The sequence below is a fragment of the Apus apus genome, chromosome 11 (assembly GCF_020740795.1).
Source record: "Apus apus isolate bApuApu2 chromosome 11, bApuApu2.pri.cur, whole genome shotgun sequence".
In the NCBI taxonomy this organism is placed as follows: Eukaryota; Metazoa; Chordata; class Aves; order Apodiformes; family Apodidae; genus Apus; species Apus apus.
The window spans coordinates 11757501-11773843 of NC_067292.1; the positions used below are offsets into that span (position 1 = coordinate 11757501).

The following is a 16343-nucleotide window of genomic DNA, read 5'->3' on the forward strand; positions in this document are numbered from 1 at the left end:
CTGCATTGTTATGGATATTCCAGACCCCTCTGCCATGGGAAGTTCATGAGAGAAAAATCACTGAGGCACATTCAGGACTGTTTCTTTAAGCAATAAAAAGAAGAAAAGACCACAAGAACAGATGTGCTGTAGCTTACACTGAGTCATCTGCTGCCCATCTAGAGCTGTGAGTGAGCAGGTCCTTTTCCCAGCACCAGGAATTGTGCTGCTGGGATGCTCCACTGCAGCTGCAGAGCAGTGCTCCCATGTAAGAAGCAAGTTCCAGGTAGAAGCAGAAATGTTTGAATGACTGGTGGCTGAAGACACAGCAGTTGTCAACAAGAAGGACCAAATGTTACTGACAGCAGAGTGTTTGAGGGGAAACCACAGAAATTCCCTGCATCAAAGCAGCATGGCAATATTACCACTCACTACAAAGCCCAGAAAGCGGCTGCACAAGGTTCCTAGCCCACCAGCCCCCCGGGTTCAGAAAGGAGAGGGGGTTCAGGAAGGACTTACTGTGGTTCCAGGGTGCTTCTTGCTCTCCTGCAAAGCAGGAGCTGCAGCAGAGAGCTGCACCCTGCTTTAATCAAGCAAGAGACAGAACAGCAGGACCTGGTGCCCAGTTAATGGCACACAGCTGCACTGCTGGGGCTCTATCAGCCTCTCACCCCTTCACTCCAGCTGCAGGATGGGGAGCCCTACCCAAACACACTGTTACATGGGATATTTTCCTACTTCCTGGCTCATGTCTGGGGGAAGACTCATGGATAATTAATTTTCCATGTATTTTATCTGAGTTTGTGATTCTGCTCCCATGGAAGGCAGGGAGCACTGAAGTCTGTTGATAGGCTTTGAAAAGGAAGCAATCTAAAATACTTATTCTGTTAAATAAGGATGCAAAATGGACCTTCGGTTGTCTGTGGGTCAGTTCCTGGTGAATGTTTACTCCACTGCCAGTGGTCTTTATGACTATCCCAGGCTGCAATATTAATGTATGTTTCTTTAAGAAAATACACAGCATTTGCAGTAAATTACAGAGGCTATGCCATACTATTTTTTTATTAAGCTAAACAGCCATGTAAAATGAGTATAGCATATTGGCACTGATTCCTGCTGTACTGAGGCTCCTTTGTAAAATTAGTTAATTAGTTCTCCCCCTACCCCAAACTTCACTTGAATAAATTTGTGGCTAGCACAAGTATGAAGAATTTTGCTTTTCTTGGCTAATTTCTTCTCTCTTCCCTCCTTTTCAAAGGGAACTTCACCCATCTATCAGGACAGCACTGTTCATTTTGGATGAAGATGACTAGCTGAAAAAGAAACATTACCAAAATATATTTTGTTGAGCAAAAAGGCTGCCCATGCCTTCTCTGAAAGTAACTGTCCATCACAGCATAAGGTGAATACACAGATTCTGCAGCCTGTTACAAGCTTGTTAATTCTTTAAGAAATTACCCATGGAAAAAAAAAAAACAACACAACAAAAAAACTAGTAAAATGTTTGGGAATTATCTGAGAAAAAAAGAAATCATAAGCACTGGAAAAGTGTATATGTAGCAATATGTAAAAAATACAGGGTTTTAACTCAATTTTTGAGACTTTTACAACAAAGTGCAGAGAAAGGCAGAGGAAATTATGTCTGACTATACACACTGAATAAGCCCAATGGGTACCTCTGTATGTAGTTATCCATGGCACTGAAATCTGCTTAGGAAAGCAACAAGTCTTTTGTTCTGTTGACAACAGTTATTACAATTAATTCATTTTGTGATTGGTATTTGTACTGAGTGACAAGGTGTTATTTTACCTCAGTAGAAGTTAAAATGGTAACACCTACATGCAAAATAACACTGAGTTTGCTATCACTCACTCCATGAAAGAAAAGCCTCTCTGCAGAAATGCATGCTCAGCCACCACTCCTGCAAACCTGAAGCGTTAGCATCGGGCTCCTCCTCTCCTCTTTCCCCGGAGTTGTTTTTGGTGTGTTTTTTTCCCTTTCTAAAAGTTTCTTTGAGGAGAGGGGAGAAAGTAAGAAAGAATGAAAAAAGTTGTCTATGTTATGATAAAAGACAGGCTAAAACATAAGGAAACACAGCAAAAGGCCTCCGAGATCCCCGTGGGAGAGGAAGGCTCCCTGCCTTTGGGGTGGCACTGCCGCGGGGGTCCCCCGAGGAGTCCCACCAGCCCGGCCCCAACAGGGGCTGCCACGGGCAGGGAGCGGGGCTGGGGCTGCCGGGCCCCTTCAGAGCGGTGAGCCCCGCAGCACTGAGCCCCGCAGAGCAGCGCTGAGCCCCGCAGAGCAGCGCTGAGCCCCGCAGCCGGTGGGCGGAACGGGAGTCCTGCCCCGGCTGGTGCGGTGCTGCCCGCCAGCCCCGCGCGGCACCACCAGCAGCACTTGCTGCCGTCCCGCTCCTTGCAGGGACACGGGAGCCACCAAGCCCTGAGCAGCTCCAGGCGAGGAGAGGAGGGTCTGGCAGGACAAGGTGCCAGGGAGATGCCGCTGCTGCGTGAGCCACGTAGCTCAAAACAAGGGCCACGGGACTAGAGGTGCTGCTGAGACCTGCCCGTGGGCCGGGCCAGCAGGGGCTGAGACCCCGAGACCTGTGGAGCTGCACGGTCCCACCAGAGGAGCTAAGACTCCCCACAACGCCCCTTCAGACCCTGCAGCCACACCCGGCTCGACAGCATCTCGGGGCATTGTCTGCCCATGAGGGGACCCCCCGCCAGCCGGCGGGCCCTGGGCTGCCCGTTTTTAGCAAAAGAAAGACAAAACCAGGAGCGAGGAGCATTGAGTGATAGCAGTTTTACCTTTTGTAGCACGACCCAGCGAACCAAGGGAAGTTTGCAGGGCTAGCAAATGGCTCAGGGTGTGGAGCCATCTCCTATAAACTCTAATAGTACCTGGAAAGGTTGAACCAGATGATCCCTGAGGTCCCTTCCAACCTGGCATTCTATGATTCTGTGAAAGAACCCATTGGCTATGGATAGTTCAGCTTGTCTCCACTTTTATTAGAAGTTAGCCTCACTAAACCATTGACTTAACAGAGAATCATTATAAATCCCCATTTTGATTTTTTTTATTAGCAGTATTTATCACCTTCTCAAAATCAATCCTATATTTTTAAATTAAAACAAATGGCTACTTGTACTGCAATCAATATTAGTACATTTCCCTTTTTTAAAAGGAGGAAAAATGGAATACAAAGAAATGTCCTTCTTTGCCTGCATCAATCCAATTTCAATATAATTCAATATTTAATAAATATAATCCTCCATGTCTGTGCAGGGAAACATCATAAAAAATGCAAAAGGTTTCCTGGTCTCCAATAACTTGCATGAAACAAAGTGTTTCCTTATTCCTTCCATAATAATGCAGTCTTATGCTACTGTTTTTTTCTTCCTGTGTATTAGAGTTTGCCCTGATTATGTATAAGGAAGGAGGCTTGCATATTTCATGATTAAAAATCCAAAATGCTACCTACCAGCTCAAAAAAATTACCATCTTTATCTCTTTGTATTTCTTTGGCTTGTTGTTTTTGAAAGGGCAAAAAAAGAAAAACCTTATATAATACCTAATTTGTACATCTGTGGTTTCCCTCTGACTTGTGTAGGCACCATATGTTTTTAATTATCATAATAGCCTTAAAGAACCTGTTCAGTGGGAAACACATATGATCCTTTTATTACTGGTTTGCTATTTAAACAGTTTTAACAGAAAAGGTCTGGCTATAAGGGACCAAGAGGCACAAAGGTCTAAAAACCCTGTTATTGACCTCTGAAAGCATGAGTTCAGATCCCACCCACTGAGGTGGGACCTGGCTCTCCCGCCTCTGACAGAGGTAATCGGTCGCATGTGAAACAGCTCTTGGGGACCTTAAAAGACATAATCTCCAATCTCAAATGACTCCACGTTGCAGTTAGCAGCTGACACAATGAAACCAGGGTCTATAATCATTATCACGCACCCGATCTGTGCTTTCTTCTCCCTGGCAAAAGCTGGCAGAGTGATGGTGCTGTAGGAGAAGCCCTATGAACGCCAGAAGCCCAGAATTCCAGCAATTCTCATTAGTTATTGCCCTTTCAAATTCCTGGTTTTGTCCTTTATGCAAATGCAAGACTGGTGAGCACGCCAGTCTCCCAGCCACGAGAAACAGTCAGATATTCAGAGGTAGGAATTAAATTTAACAAGTTCAATTCACTCCTGATTCTGGACATCTAAACACATAATCAGCCTGATAATGTTATTAATTATCATTCAAGCAACAACCTTTGACACTGGCATGCTCCCACAACCTCCCTACTCCAATAACTCAAACAGAAAATCGTTGGCATGAAAACCCACAGTCTTATGAACAGAAATTGCAAATAAGCAGGCACTGAACATACAACTGGGAGTGAGCAAAATCCCCCTTTTCAGAGAGAAAGCAGAGGCTCACACAATAGTTCAGTCACTTGACCCAAAATGAAATTCTGCACAACTTCCTCCCAAAACAGATAATTTACACCCCAAACAAAGAGCTGTGGGGAGAAGAGGGTGGGGAAGGGAGCCCAGCTAAAATTACACCGAGCCTGGAAGTCGTTACGGCTCCGTCTCAGGAGATGGATGGTGTCCTCATTAGAACGAAGCTTTATTTAGACAGACAGACAGAATCCTTATTAGAACATTAGGCTGAAAAGTTTAAATGTCAGGAAATACAAAATTAAGATTTTGCAAATAAATGCTGACTTGGAGGAAAAAACTTTGAGCTCCCTGTACAGATCCCACTAGAGACACTTAGGGAAAATGGAATCACTCAGAAGTGGCAATCTCCTCCACCAATCTAACCCTTCAAGGGTATTCTTGGAAAACTCCATTTCACAAAAGCCAAAGGACATCCATCTTCTTGGGCAGAGTGGTTTCCACTCATGCTCAGATGCTATCAGATCCATACCAGGCAGCACACTAAGCCCAGGTGGAATGGAGGACTCAGGAACTGCCACCTCCCACCACCCATTTTGAGGGGGACCCTGCCCAGAGGAGGACATGCTGATGTTGGAAACCCATTTCCAGCTGCACGGACACCAAAAAGCGTGAATCAGCTATTCTCTCTGTCTCACTCCCCATTCCCAGGCCCTCTGCTTTCTCCAGGGAAACTCAGGCATTTTGCAGTGATGGAAAGACAGCTTAATTATCTTGCATACAAAAAAGATGGTTATTGTTTTCCATTTTACCTGAAAGCTAATGGATCTTGGGATACCAGACGTGGATGCTCAGAATCCCCTCTGGAGCTTTTCTGGTGATTTGTCGTCTCTGGGTTGCCTTTGGTGCACACCAGTCTCTGCCGAGGTAACATGTGAGCTGTTGCACACTAAAAGCAGATGTTTGAGAGAGGAACGCGTGCACACACACATGCACCCACACCCACCCAGGCACCCTCCACCCCCTTGTCCTGCACCTTGTTTGCAGGTCCTGCTCAAAAGCACAGTGACCTGAGGAGGAACTGCTCATCTCACAGGCTTCGGTGGTTCGGGCAGAAAAGGCAAGGCAGGATTTGGTCCTGAGAAAGGCACAGCACCGCAGAGCTCTGTGTGGCGTGGTCCTTGACCTCTCATCACAGGGTCATGGGAGAGCGCTGTGGGTGCTGGTCTCCCCTGTGCTTTGCTGAGACAGACCCAGGCAGCTGGTGAGATGGACATGCTGATGGAGGCAGCCATCTCCCCTGGCCTCACCAGAGCTCCCTGTTCTTCCTGGGTGCAGCGATTCTCACGTGGCACTGGGTCACCCTCCTGCATATCACGCGCTTGTCCCCTTTGCCGGGCTCTAGGCCTCCACATTGAACTTCCTACCTGGGCTGGAAGGGGATGCTTATGGAAACAAAGTTTCTGCTGGGATTAAACTATTTTATTTATTTATTTATTTTAATCTTTCATTTGATCTTCTAAATAAACAAATATTTTTCTCTGTATTTTTGGTTTGGTTTGGTATGGTTTGGTTTGGTTTGGTTTTCTGTGTAGGAATCCAGTGAAAATCTAGTTTTCCTGTCCCACAGCATCACCCACAAAATCATCAGGATGAAGTTTTCTGGTGAAACAGAAGTGCTCAGTGTTTAACTTGCAGCATGGGGAGGATGGCAGGGAACACCATGTGTGGCACTCACACAACCAGAGGATGATTACTGAGCAGACAAGCCCTACTCTGGCACAGACATGCTTGTGTACCTCTCACACCACCTTCCAAGCAACAGACTCTGTCAGCTACCAGCAGAAGAGGGAGCACTGACATACCCCACCAGAACGTGTCTCCTTGCCTTTGAAAAAACACACAGGATCCATCCATCTGTTGAATTCATGTCCACCACCACCAAGTAAAGCCAGCCGAGGGACCCTTCATGCTACAGGTTCAAGAAAAGTGCTTCCACCTTGTCCTCTTCTTCTCCCATACACGTACAAACACAATTCTACCTTAAGAGAAATCCCAGTTCTGAGCCCAAGAAAACTCCTTCTGTTTAAGGATCCTCCTTTCATGGTAAGGATCCTCCACATTTCCAAAAAGTGGATAACAACAATACCACTGTGATCCCATCTGTACACAGCAATGGCACTGTAATGCGTAGAGCATAAACCACCAAATTCCCACAGACAGCATCTGTCTTACTACAAACAATGGACCATTATCTTGTAAATAATTCTGATTAAGCTGCAGCATTTTCCCCAAACAAACAGTAGGGGAGCAGAGGGTGAGGATTTTTCTAGTGGGAGTGCTGGTTTTCTCCTTCCCCAGCACTGACACTCAGTGTTTTATTCAACTGATCGGCCCCCTCCCCTCCCTGCTCTGTCCCCCATGGCTTGGTTTTCATCTTCTGACCTTATCCAGCTGTCAATCATTTTGGCAACTAAAGAGGGAGCTGTCATGTTAATGGGATTCCCACCTCTATCCTTTGGGAAAGCTTTTCTGGTTTGTTTTTCTTCTGTTTCATCCCAACATACAGTTATGTAACGATTAGTGAATATACCCATAAACCCGTTCTTAAGCCAGTTCTCATGTCAGCAGATGGAATAACCAGTCCCACGGCTGGGAGCATGTGGGTGCCGGTCAGAGGTCGGGCTTGTCTGGGTCTGCCAGCGATGCCTCTTGGTGCATTTGGCATCTGAGTGAACATGCCATGGGAGCTGACTTTGCTGGGGAAAAGCTGTCACCCTCTTCAAACTCTCGGCAGGGAGAGCAGAGCTCTCAGCTGCCCGCGTGGGGAGCGGGGCTGGGGGCTGGCCAGCCCCTGCCAGGGGTTACCCGCCCCGCAGAGCAGTGCACTGCGCTCCTCCGCACCCCAACTGGCAGGCTGACCCAGCTGCGGGTTTGCCAGGAGCATTTGACAGGGTTTAAAAGAAAATCAAGTGCACAGACTGGAACAGGGTTAGCTGTGCAAAGGGATAAGTGAAACAGGACACAATTAGGGCTAACATGGTCTAACAAACTGATCTACGTGGCAGCTGTGAACTGAGGAGAGCTCCCAAGAAATCCTGAATTTTGTCTTTAACCTCTTCATTTCAATGCACAAACCTTTTCTTATACATCTCTCTTGATAAATGTCACATCTCTATATGGCTGAAGCGTTGGTTTCCCTTCCCTGCATGCTCTTAACTTGCCTCGTTACACATGTGAGCTGTTCAGGATCAAATGTGCTTCCTGGCTTGAACAAAAAAAATAAATAAAAATGAGTAAAGCAACAAGGACTAATCTAGAATGGTAATGTTGCAAAGCAGGCAATAAAAATTTTAACTTACAAGTATCGAATTGAAGTCACTGCCATTCAATTAAAAACCACATAACAGCCAGTTCAGCCACCAGATCAGCGGGCGTGAGCAGGAGCACCGGAACCTGCCGAGCACTGTGGAGACCGAATACGGAGCATCCCACTGATGCTGAAAAGGAGAGGTCAAACGGTGGCAGACAGCAGGCCAGGTCCACTGTCCTGACACGGGTCTGCTCACACAAGACAGGAGGACCTACAGGCTGGTTGTGGGCAAGCAGCCAAGCAACCCAGCAGACACATTACTGAGCCATCGCCCGCCTCGGCCCCGGCGCTGCGCAGCTCCATGAGACGGCTGGGGCTGGGCTGCTGCAGCCGTGGTCAGAAACTGGTGGCTCAACCCAGCTGGCATTCCAAAGAGCCTGAAGGTCAAAACTCATGGATTTGGTGGATGGACATCATAGCCAAAATATGGCAAAGCTCCTGCAGGTGCAGAGAGCCCCAAGCACCAGCTGTGTGGCGCAGGCAGGGGCTGAGGCTGAAGGCAGGTTTTGGCACCAGGTTTGCTGCTCAGGAGGTCAGGCTCACGGACGCTGGGGGGACACTGAAGGGATATTCACACCCAACACATATTTTCAATGTGTGTTTATTTTCGTCAACAAATTTTTATAGACTACTGTAGTTATATCAGAGAAGGAGGCATTTATGCACTGAGGACTTATGTAACGTTCTTCATCTTCAAAGTGCTTTACAAACATTTATTAATTCATTTATCCTCACAGCACTCCTACCAGGGAGATAAGTACTATTGTTTTCTGTTTCACAATGGAGGATCCAAAGCAGAAAACTTATTTTTTTCCATGGTCACTGAGTGAATCACAGGTAGACCTGCAGGAGGAGCAACAGCTGCCAGCTTCTGAACGTGAGGCCCCCACCTCAAATCTGATTTAAAAGACTTGTGTTCTGCCAGAGTTATGACACGTATTGGGATATGCTTGGGTTTTTCCTTCAGTAAGAGATAATTAAGGAACAATTCCCTCTCTGATCCCCAGCATGGCATGCTATTTTCTACCCCACGGTTGCTCTGTGAGCTGAACAATGACTGTTCTATGCAGGGAATGGTGCTACAGACGCCCCGGATCAGAGATCGGCTTAAAGAAACTCGCTGGCCTGCGTCTCGCTCCATGGACAATGGGACAGGGCGGGCAGCTTTGGGTCCAACTGCCTGGCATGGGGTTGCTTCAGGAACACCTGTTTGTAAATGGCCATGCTCTGGGCAGAGCAGCTGCTAGCCCAAGTCACTCCCATCCAGCATACCTATCTGGAAATTTCATGTAGTAGGAAAGCTGTTGTGGTTTCCACTGTTTGGTCTCAATCCTAAGTGTATCCCTTTTCCATTTGTGTGGGAGGGATGCACAGTGCTCCTCGTTCACCCCTGTGGTGCTGCTGTAAATAAACCTCTTTCCTGTCTGCTCCTTGCCAGCAAATGTGTGGCTGCTTCAACTGGCAATAACAATTACTATGAGCTTGAAAGACTCCACTTCAAGGTCTCTCAAAAAGGAAAATTGTGACCGGGTCTTCTAAGGAAGCGTTGGGAGATCTTAAATCAATATTGGGGAAGACAAAGTGGGAAAAATTTTATAACTTCCAAGAAAGACATATTTCACCTGTTACAATCCTTGTTAGTGAAGACTTTGCCCACCCTAGTTTTTTTCCAACTCGTTTGCATTTTGAAAATAATAAAAATGGACAAAGCCCCAAACCTTTTAGGTAATTTTCTAAATCTGAAGAGATTCATTAATTAGCAAAATAAGCTGCCAGGTTCAGCCATGGCATCTCGCAGAGGACACAACCACATCCTACTGGGAAAAGGCCTGTACCTAGATGTTGCTTTGGAACAACCAGAACAATTGTTTAGTGAGAAATGTTTATTGCATATGACTCATCAACCCTTGAAAACAGGATTTCTTATAGAATGCAAGTGCTGACACAGCCTTCACTTGAGTGGTGTGACTGCAGCTGTATAATTACAACTTTAGATTTGATGTTATGGACCTTAGGTTACGCCATTCAGACAAATGCTCCATTGTATTACAGAGATATTTTTTCCTTAGTGATATTGCCCACAGGACAATAAAGACTATATTCACAGCTCACTGCATAGAAGTTTAGGCATGTAACATCCAGCAGCATTACACAAGATGAGATTATACCCTATGGGGGTTAAATGGATTCATAACTGCCACTTTTTCTTGTCTTTTTTCTCTTTGCTCCTAGTTGATACTTTTTTGGAAATGCTCTCCAAATAAAAGGAAGAACAATCTCACACTGAGTCTGGATAAATGTTACAGTTGTCTCACAAATGCTGTATTATTTCTAGCCTTTCCAAAATAATATAATTGTCCTACTGCTGAACTACAGATTTTTCTCAGTATGACACAGAACACTCAAATGTCAGGTCCTGACTCATGGTGTTTTGGTGGAATAAATAAAAAGTACCAATATGCTATCCAAAACTGACAGCATTAATGAAGATGTGACACTGGGAGCCCTAGTCATGCTTTCCTTTAGCTTCCATTGTGTAGTCAGCAGTGTGCTGAACAACAGGCCACCTTGTATGGGTCCCATCTTGGTAACAACACAGACCTGGGTGACACTACTGGGACTGATGCAGCTAGTTGCTTGTCACCCTGTGCTTGCACTACCTTGGGTAACTGCACACGGGGCTGAGGAGGAAGGCTAGTCTGAGGGCACTTATTGTACCTTCTTCCCATGGGAAACAAAAAGGACAGGTCAGTGCTACCTGCAGTGCTGGAAACTGGGATTCAATGTCAGGCTAGGCAAGATTAACCAAGAGATCACTCACGGGCTGGATGCTCCTGGTATGTCCACTGGGACAGACATTGTACACCCATTACTCACTAAGGCTGCAGGACTGGACCCAAATATGTAGCTCATCCTGGCCAAGTACCCAGGCACTAATACTTACACACTGAATCCATCCCACCTTACTCATTTTTAGTAGTGGCCTCCACAAAAATTTCTGCTGGATTTTAATAGTGACAGAGGAGAAGCAGGTCCCACATTCCAGAGATATTTTTTGTGACAGAGGAAACAAGTCTAATGCCCCTCCCATATATACCTGTCTAACCATACATGGCATCATTCTAATGACAAAACAGTCCTTCCTTAGAAGACTGCGTTTTTAAGAAATATCCTTTACAAGGCCAACAAGCAGCTTTGCAGAGTTTGCCTCTCAAAGCTTCAAACAACTGTGGATTGCATGAGTGGTCTTTGGTCTACCAACAGGTACAACAGTTTCTCAGAGACTTTTCTTGAATGAATTAACAAAATGACTCAAAACTGCACTAATGGTTAACAGCTTTTTTTTTTTATTAGCAACACTGAGATAAGTTATTGAAGCATTTTAGTATTGTTTTACATTCCATTCAGAAGTGACCTAACTTGTAACTCCATATACATTTAAAGATATAGTTTGACACTTATTCAGGAAGCAACAATTATTAAAACTTACATACCTTCATTACCAGGAAACCTTAATATATTTTCTAATTACTTCCAACAATACTCTATTCCAAAGCACATGATAACCCACTAGAAGTTTACACATTTCACTTCAATCACAGGTTTTAAATTGTGGATGTCAGAGTGCTGTTCATTGAATTTTACTGTCTTTCTTGGTTAATATTGGAAAACCTGGCACAATATATTAAGCTAGAAATATTGCTTAAAGAATATGAAAAAAGATAACTACAGTATTTTTTCCTGCTAAAGCATTACAAAATACAGGACCATTAAAAACTCAAATAGAAATGACAATAAATAACCTTAAAAATGTTAAGAGAATTTTCACTCATACTAAAGTCCATTCCCTAAGCTTGCCAAACACATAAATAACAGAACATATTCAGGACCTCTATTTTTGTACTATTATGATGGTTTGTTATATATTGTGGATGTATTGTGTATACATATATTAATGCTTACACATAAGGTATATAGTTTTTTCTTTGCTGAAACAATTAATAAGCCTCAGGTAATTATTTATGCCTGGTACTACAGGTATCTAGACAGGTGGGAGCAAACCTCAGAAATTCCAGATATGCAATACTGTGCAAAATAAGATCACCTCCGTATTAAGATATTCTAAGTTCCTTAGATTACAAAGATGAATTTTGTTATTTATTTCTGAAGCCTGCAACGTAAAATTATAATTGCTGTCAAATTAATTGTTTAAAATTGGCCTCATAATAGGTATTAATCATACACTTAGTTTTGACTTACAAGAATGTCTAAATTGTTCGTGTTATGAGTCATTATAGGAAATTCTATACCTCAGACACAAGAATATATATTCCTGAACCAAAACACAAACCACAGCATTGTCTCACTTTGGAAAGACCTGGAAACATCTCTATGCTTCTGCCTAATCCTAAATTTTAATTTAAATTTGACCTGGATATGACAAAAACAATAAGAATATATTGTTTGGGAGATGAAACTTAAGAGTAAAATCATACAGCTCTAAGCTTACATCATTATTTTGTCTCTGCAAAGAAAAGAAAAGCCTTTCTGTGCTAGGGATTTGCCTTGGTGCGGCTGGCCACTGATGTCTGAAATCAAGGCACATACCAAGGCCTCCTTTTGCAAACACAATCCCCCTTTCAGATCTGGTACTAGGAGGGACTGAATGCCTCCTGTTTCACTGGGAATAGAAGGTACTCAGCACTTAGCTGTATCTGATATTTTAGGGGTTAATTTCCAGAAACATGAATGGAATGGGAATGTTACAATGTTACACCGCAATGCAAAAATATGATAAGAAATAAAAGTTTCCAACGGTAAACAAAATGGTGATGCCCACCTTATCACCTGACCAATTTCTGACACAATAAAATACAAGCAAATTAAATCACATGAATATAGCAGTGGAATTTAAAGTCAAATAATCATAGGACCTGATTCTGCAGTCCTTAGTCATGTAAGTAGTCCCACTCATCAAGAATGAGGGATGCAAGACTGGGTCCTTAGCTTCTGCTTAGGAAGTCAATGTTGATTCAGACAGTATCTTTTCTAGCCAAAAATATGCAGCAAAAGGAAAGTAACATAAACAAGGCTAAATGTCAACACTGTTTGCAGACTTACAGACACCATCCATTTGTTTGTACTGAAATGACTAGCGAACCATTTGGCAAATACAATCCTATTCACAGACCGACCCTTTTATCCAGCAACACAAACTTCACTGGATCACTGGCATTCCCAGTTAATTAAAAAAAGAAAGCAAGCCATATGAGTTTGGTTTGATATTGCCATGCAAATGGCACTGCGACATCCACGAGTGCGGCTGGAGCCCAGGCGTGGGGCCGAGGTGCTGGTCTCCTGGGATCAGCACAGTCAGACACTAAAAGCAGGCCTTGGGCTCCTAACTGAAACTCTAAAGAAACCTCTTCAAAATCACAGTAACGGGGTAAAGAAAAGTCTGCAGTAAAACTTCCACAGCATTTCATTCTGCCTTGAAGGAAAATAATACTCTGGTTACTCCTTCGACTGCAGATCAGAACAAAATGTTGGGCTACCTAAGCGCGTTACAAGGTACTACAGTTGGCTGCAGAAGGATGACCTTCCATTGCCTGGTAGCTGACCTAGAGCTTGGCTCTATTTTGCTGCTGTTTAATACGGATTTTATATTTTAAAAGAGCTGCAATAAGGATTCAAGTGAAGCCACCACAAACAATTAAAAATCTTTTTCTGTATTTTACATGTTGGTGGTATTTCTGAAGGGCCTAGCAGTATAATCTTTTTCGTTTTGACACCTGTGGCAATAAGCAATTTACAACTAAATTCACCATTTAAACATTGGGGGAGAGCACTATAATTATGTGACAATAAAGCCATAATAATCTGCCACAATCCATCTTCCCCTTGCCCAGCCCTCTTGTCTGTGCTGCAGTTCCACGTTTGGAAGGTATTTCAGAAAGTTACAATGCTGAACATTTTAATAATTCTGTGTAATGTCGAATGCTTTCTGCTCTAAATAATGCGGGAAGTGCTCAGCCCTTTGCAGGATCAGAACACCAAAGCTGCTGCCATAGATCAGAAGGGCCTTGCCCTGTTCTCAGTGAAAGAAGTGATAAGGGGGTGGAGCCTGTGCAGGAGAAAACAGCACTAATTGCAGAGGAAAGCAAGCATGAATGGAAGCAAATTAGATTTATAGAGACAACATGGAACTGATATTTTCAGGCAACATTATGTGAGGGTTTAATAGCACTAGCCCATTAAGCAACCAGCTAACACCCAGAACTCTCCCTGGTCAGTAGTTCTGGAGCCCACCAGCTCTTCTTTGAAAGCCTACGTACTTCCCAAGCAGAAAAAGCAAGCAGGGAAATTTTACTGTCTTAGAAACAAAGCAGAAAAATTTAAAGGAAAGGAGAGAGAGAAAGGAAAGGGTCTTGTCCTATTAACGACTTGGAACAGGAGGTAGAACTTTATTGCAATACAACTACATGTATATGGGAAGACAAGTAGAGAAAGAGAAGAGCATAAATGGAAAGGAAATCAGACCTTCCAAAACTTAAATACAAAGTAGGTCTAGAACCGCTAGGCATAACTTCTCAAATGAGCAAGGGCTGTGAAAGAAGAGTACATGGATGCTCAAAGCAGATACCAAGCCATGGAGCCATCACCCTGGGCTTGCCCTCCAAGCTGGGCTACTGGCTGCCAAGCAGCAAGGAAAGGCAAGTCATCTTCTTAGGAGCTGTGTGATAGCAGAGCTTAACAAGATTGGCTCCTAGGTATACTCACTTGAGACTCCAAAACCAAATACAGGTCAGGAGTAACTCTGAATTCATCAATGGTTATTTTTAAAATTTCTTCCTGTTCTTTCCTATTCTCCTCTAAAGGTAGAGGAGAATATTACAAAAAAATGTGGTGTTTTCTCAGCAGCATTTTGACATGGGAATTTCTGTACTGTGCAGTAATTGTGTTTTTTTCCTATTTGTGTCTTTCATCCCTATTGCCTGAAGCATGATTGGAGTATAAAAGAAGTTTGTATACGTCATCAGTCTCATTCTACTTACAGGGAAACTGAGGACTGCTTCCCCCATGTGTGGTGACTTTCCTGAATGACAATGTGAGTTGGTGGCATTCTCCTCTAGAAATTAAACCCTTTTCATGCCAAGATTTGTGCTTAAAAATGGACCCATTATTTTTAGGTAAAATCGGCCAAATAAAAATGATCCACATGGACCCCTGAAAATCCCAGCTTGTTTTTATGCAGCCAGAAATTTAACTCAATTAGCATGGCCAATCAAGGATCCAATCTCAGCTAACTGAAGCTGAGATATTTTATTTCAATTTTATTTCCACTGTATTCTTACTGCAGAAAGAGTACCACCTTCCTGTCTTGACTGTGCAAAGACTGTATCAAGTGTATCAGTGTTGTCTCTTGAGATGTCAACACCCCCCCTCTGCCCCCATCACTGGCTGTAAAAAGAAAAGGCAAATGCACAGTCTCCCAAAATACAAAGGAACACAAGAATCATTCCCTGGAATCAGGTACTGAAGGTGGGTCTCAAGTTTTCTAATCCCTCAGGCAGTAGGAGAGACAAAGGGAATAATGACTAAGGTCATGGGCTTTGTGCAAGAGGGAAGGCAGGCTAACAAATGAACAGGGTGCTCCTGACAGCTAATCTGCTAGTGCAGAAACATCAGGTGGGATTCCCCACACTAGTATGCACAGATGGAGTGTGATTTCACAGTATAAAATGTCACTTAGAAAATGAAAACTCCTCAAAAACACTACTTTCAAGTGGGCAGTGTCCAAACCAACCAAATAAAAAAAGAACTACTGACATGGGGCTTGTTCATACTCATCCACTTCTGCTGTGAGATACTGAGAAAAATGAAATAATGTATTTAAATAGTCAACATTAATACTTAATTTCTGCAAACACTCAATAGAATATCAGTAAAGAATTTTAAAAATATATTTTTGGAGGGGGGAGAAAGGAGGACTCACACTGCATTTTCCATTAAAAATGTCTTAACAATTAGAACAAGCTCCTGTTGTGTATTTTTTTCCTTCATACTTCAAGTCAAATCCATTATCACTGGGGAGAACTTGTGAAAGGGATATGGTCTTTGAAATCATATAAAATCAAGCCATCATAAAATGTCTGTTGAATTGATTGGAAGATGAAAAAAAAAAAAAAGATGGAAGTAACATGACCCCACTCCAATAATAACATTAGAGGGAATTTTTTTGTTGTTTTAACAATAAGTCTGGGAAGAAGAATAAAGATGTTTTGTAGAAAGCAACTAATCTTAGTTTACCAATTTTTCTACTTGTTTGCTTAGAGAATAATTTCTCTGATTTTTTTTTTTTTTTTTTTTTGTAACTGATTGATTGTACTCCACAAATATAGATAAAAAATAATCCAAATAGGATTTTACCAGCTGCAAATGAAATTAACTGTTAAGTATTTTCAATATAGCAGTAATGTAACTGCTGATTCTGAAGAATCTGGAAATATTCCCATCTATCTGAATTGGTTCTTAGTGCATTGAGACACAGGAGTTTACAAGTAAGGCCATGCAGATACTTAGGCTTGT

General features: G+C 43.1%; 1 protein-coding gene across 2 annotated transcripts in view; it reads right to left on the reverse strand.

Annotated features, from left to right (window-relative positions):
- ZNF536 (zinc finger protein 536) overlaps window positions 1–16343 on the reverse strand; it is a 233051-nt gene that overhangs the window by 106404 nt on the left and 110304 nt on the right. The window contains exon 5 of one of the 2 annotated variants that reach the window (XM_051629528.1): window positions 11079–12803. The exons of the other annotated variant lie outside the window; for it this stretch is intronic. Coding sequence (XP_051485488.1) covers window positions 12769–12803 — 35 coding nt within the window. The 3' untranslated portion in view covers window positions 11079–12768. Of the gene's footprint in view, window positions 1–11078; window positions 12804–16343 lie in introns of those variants that run through there. 2 annotated transcript variants of the gene reach the window in all.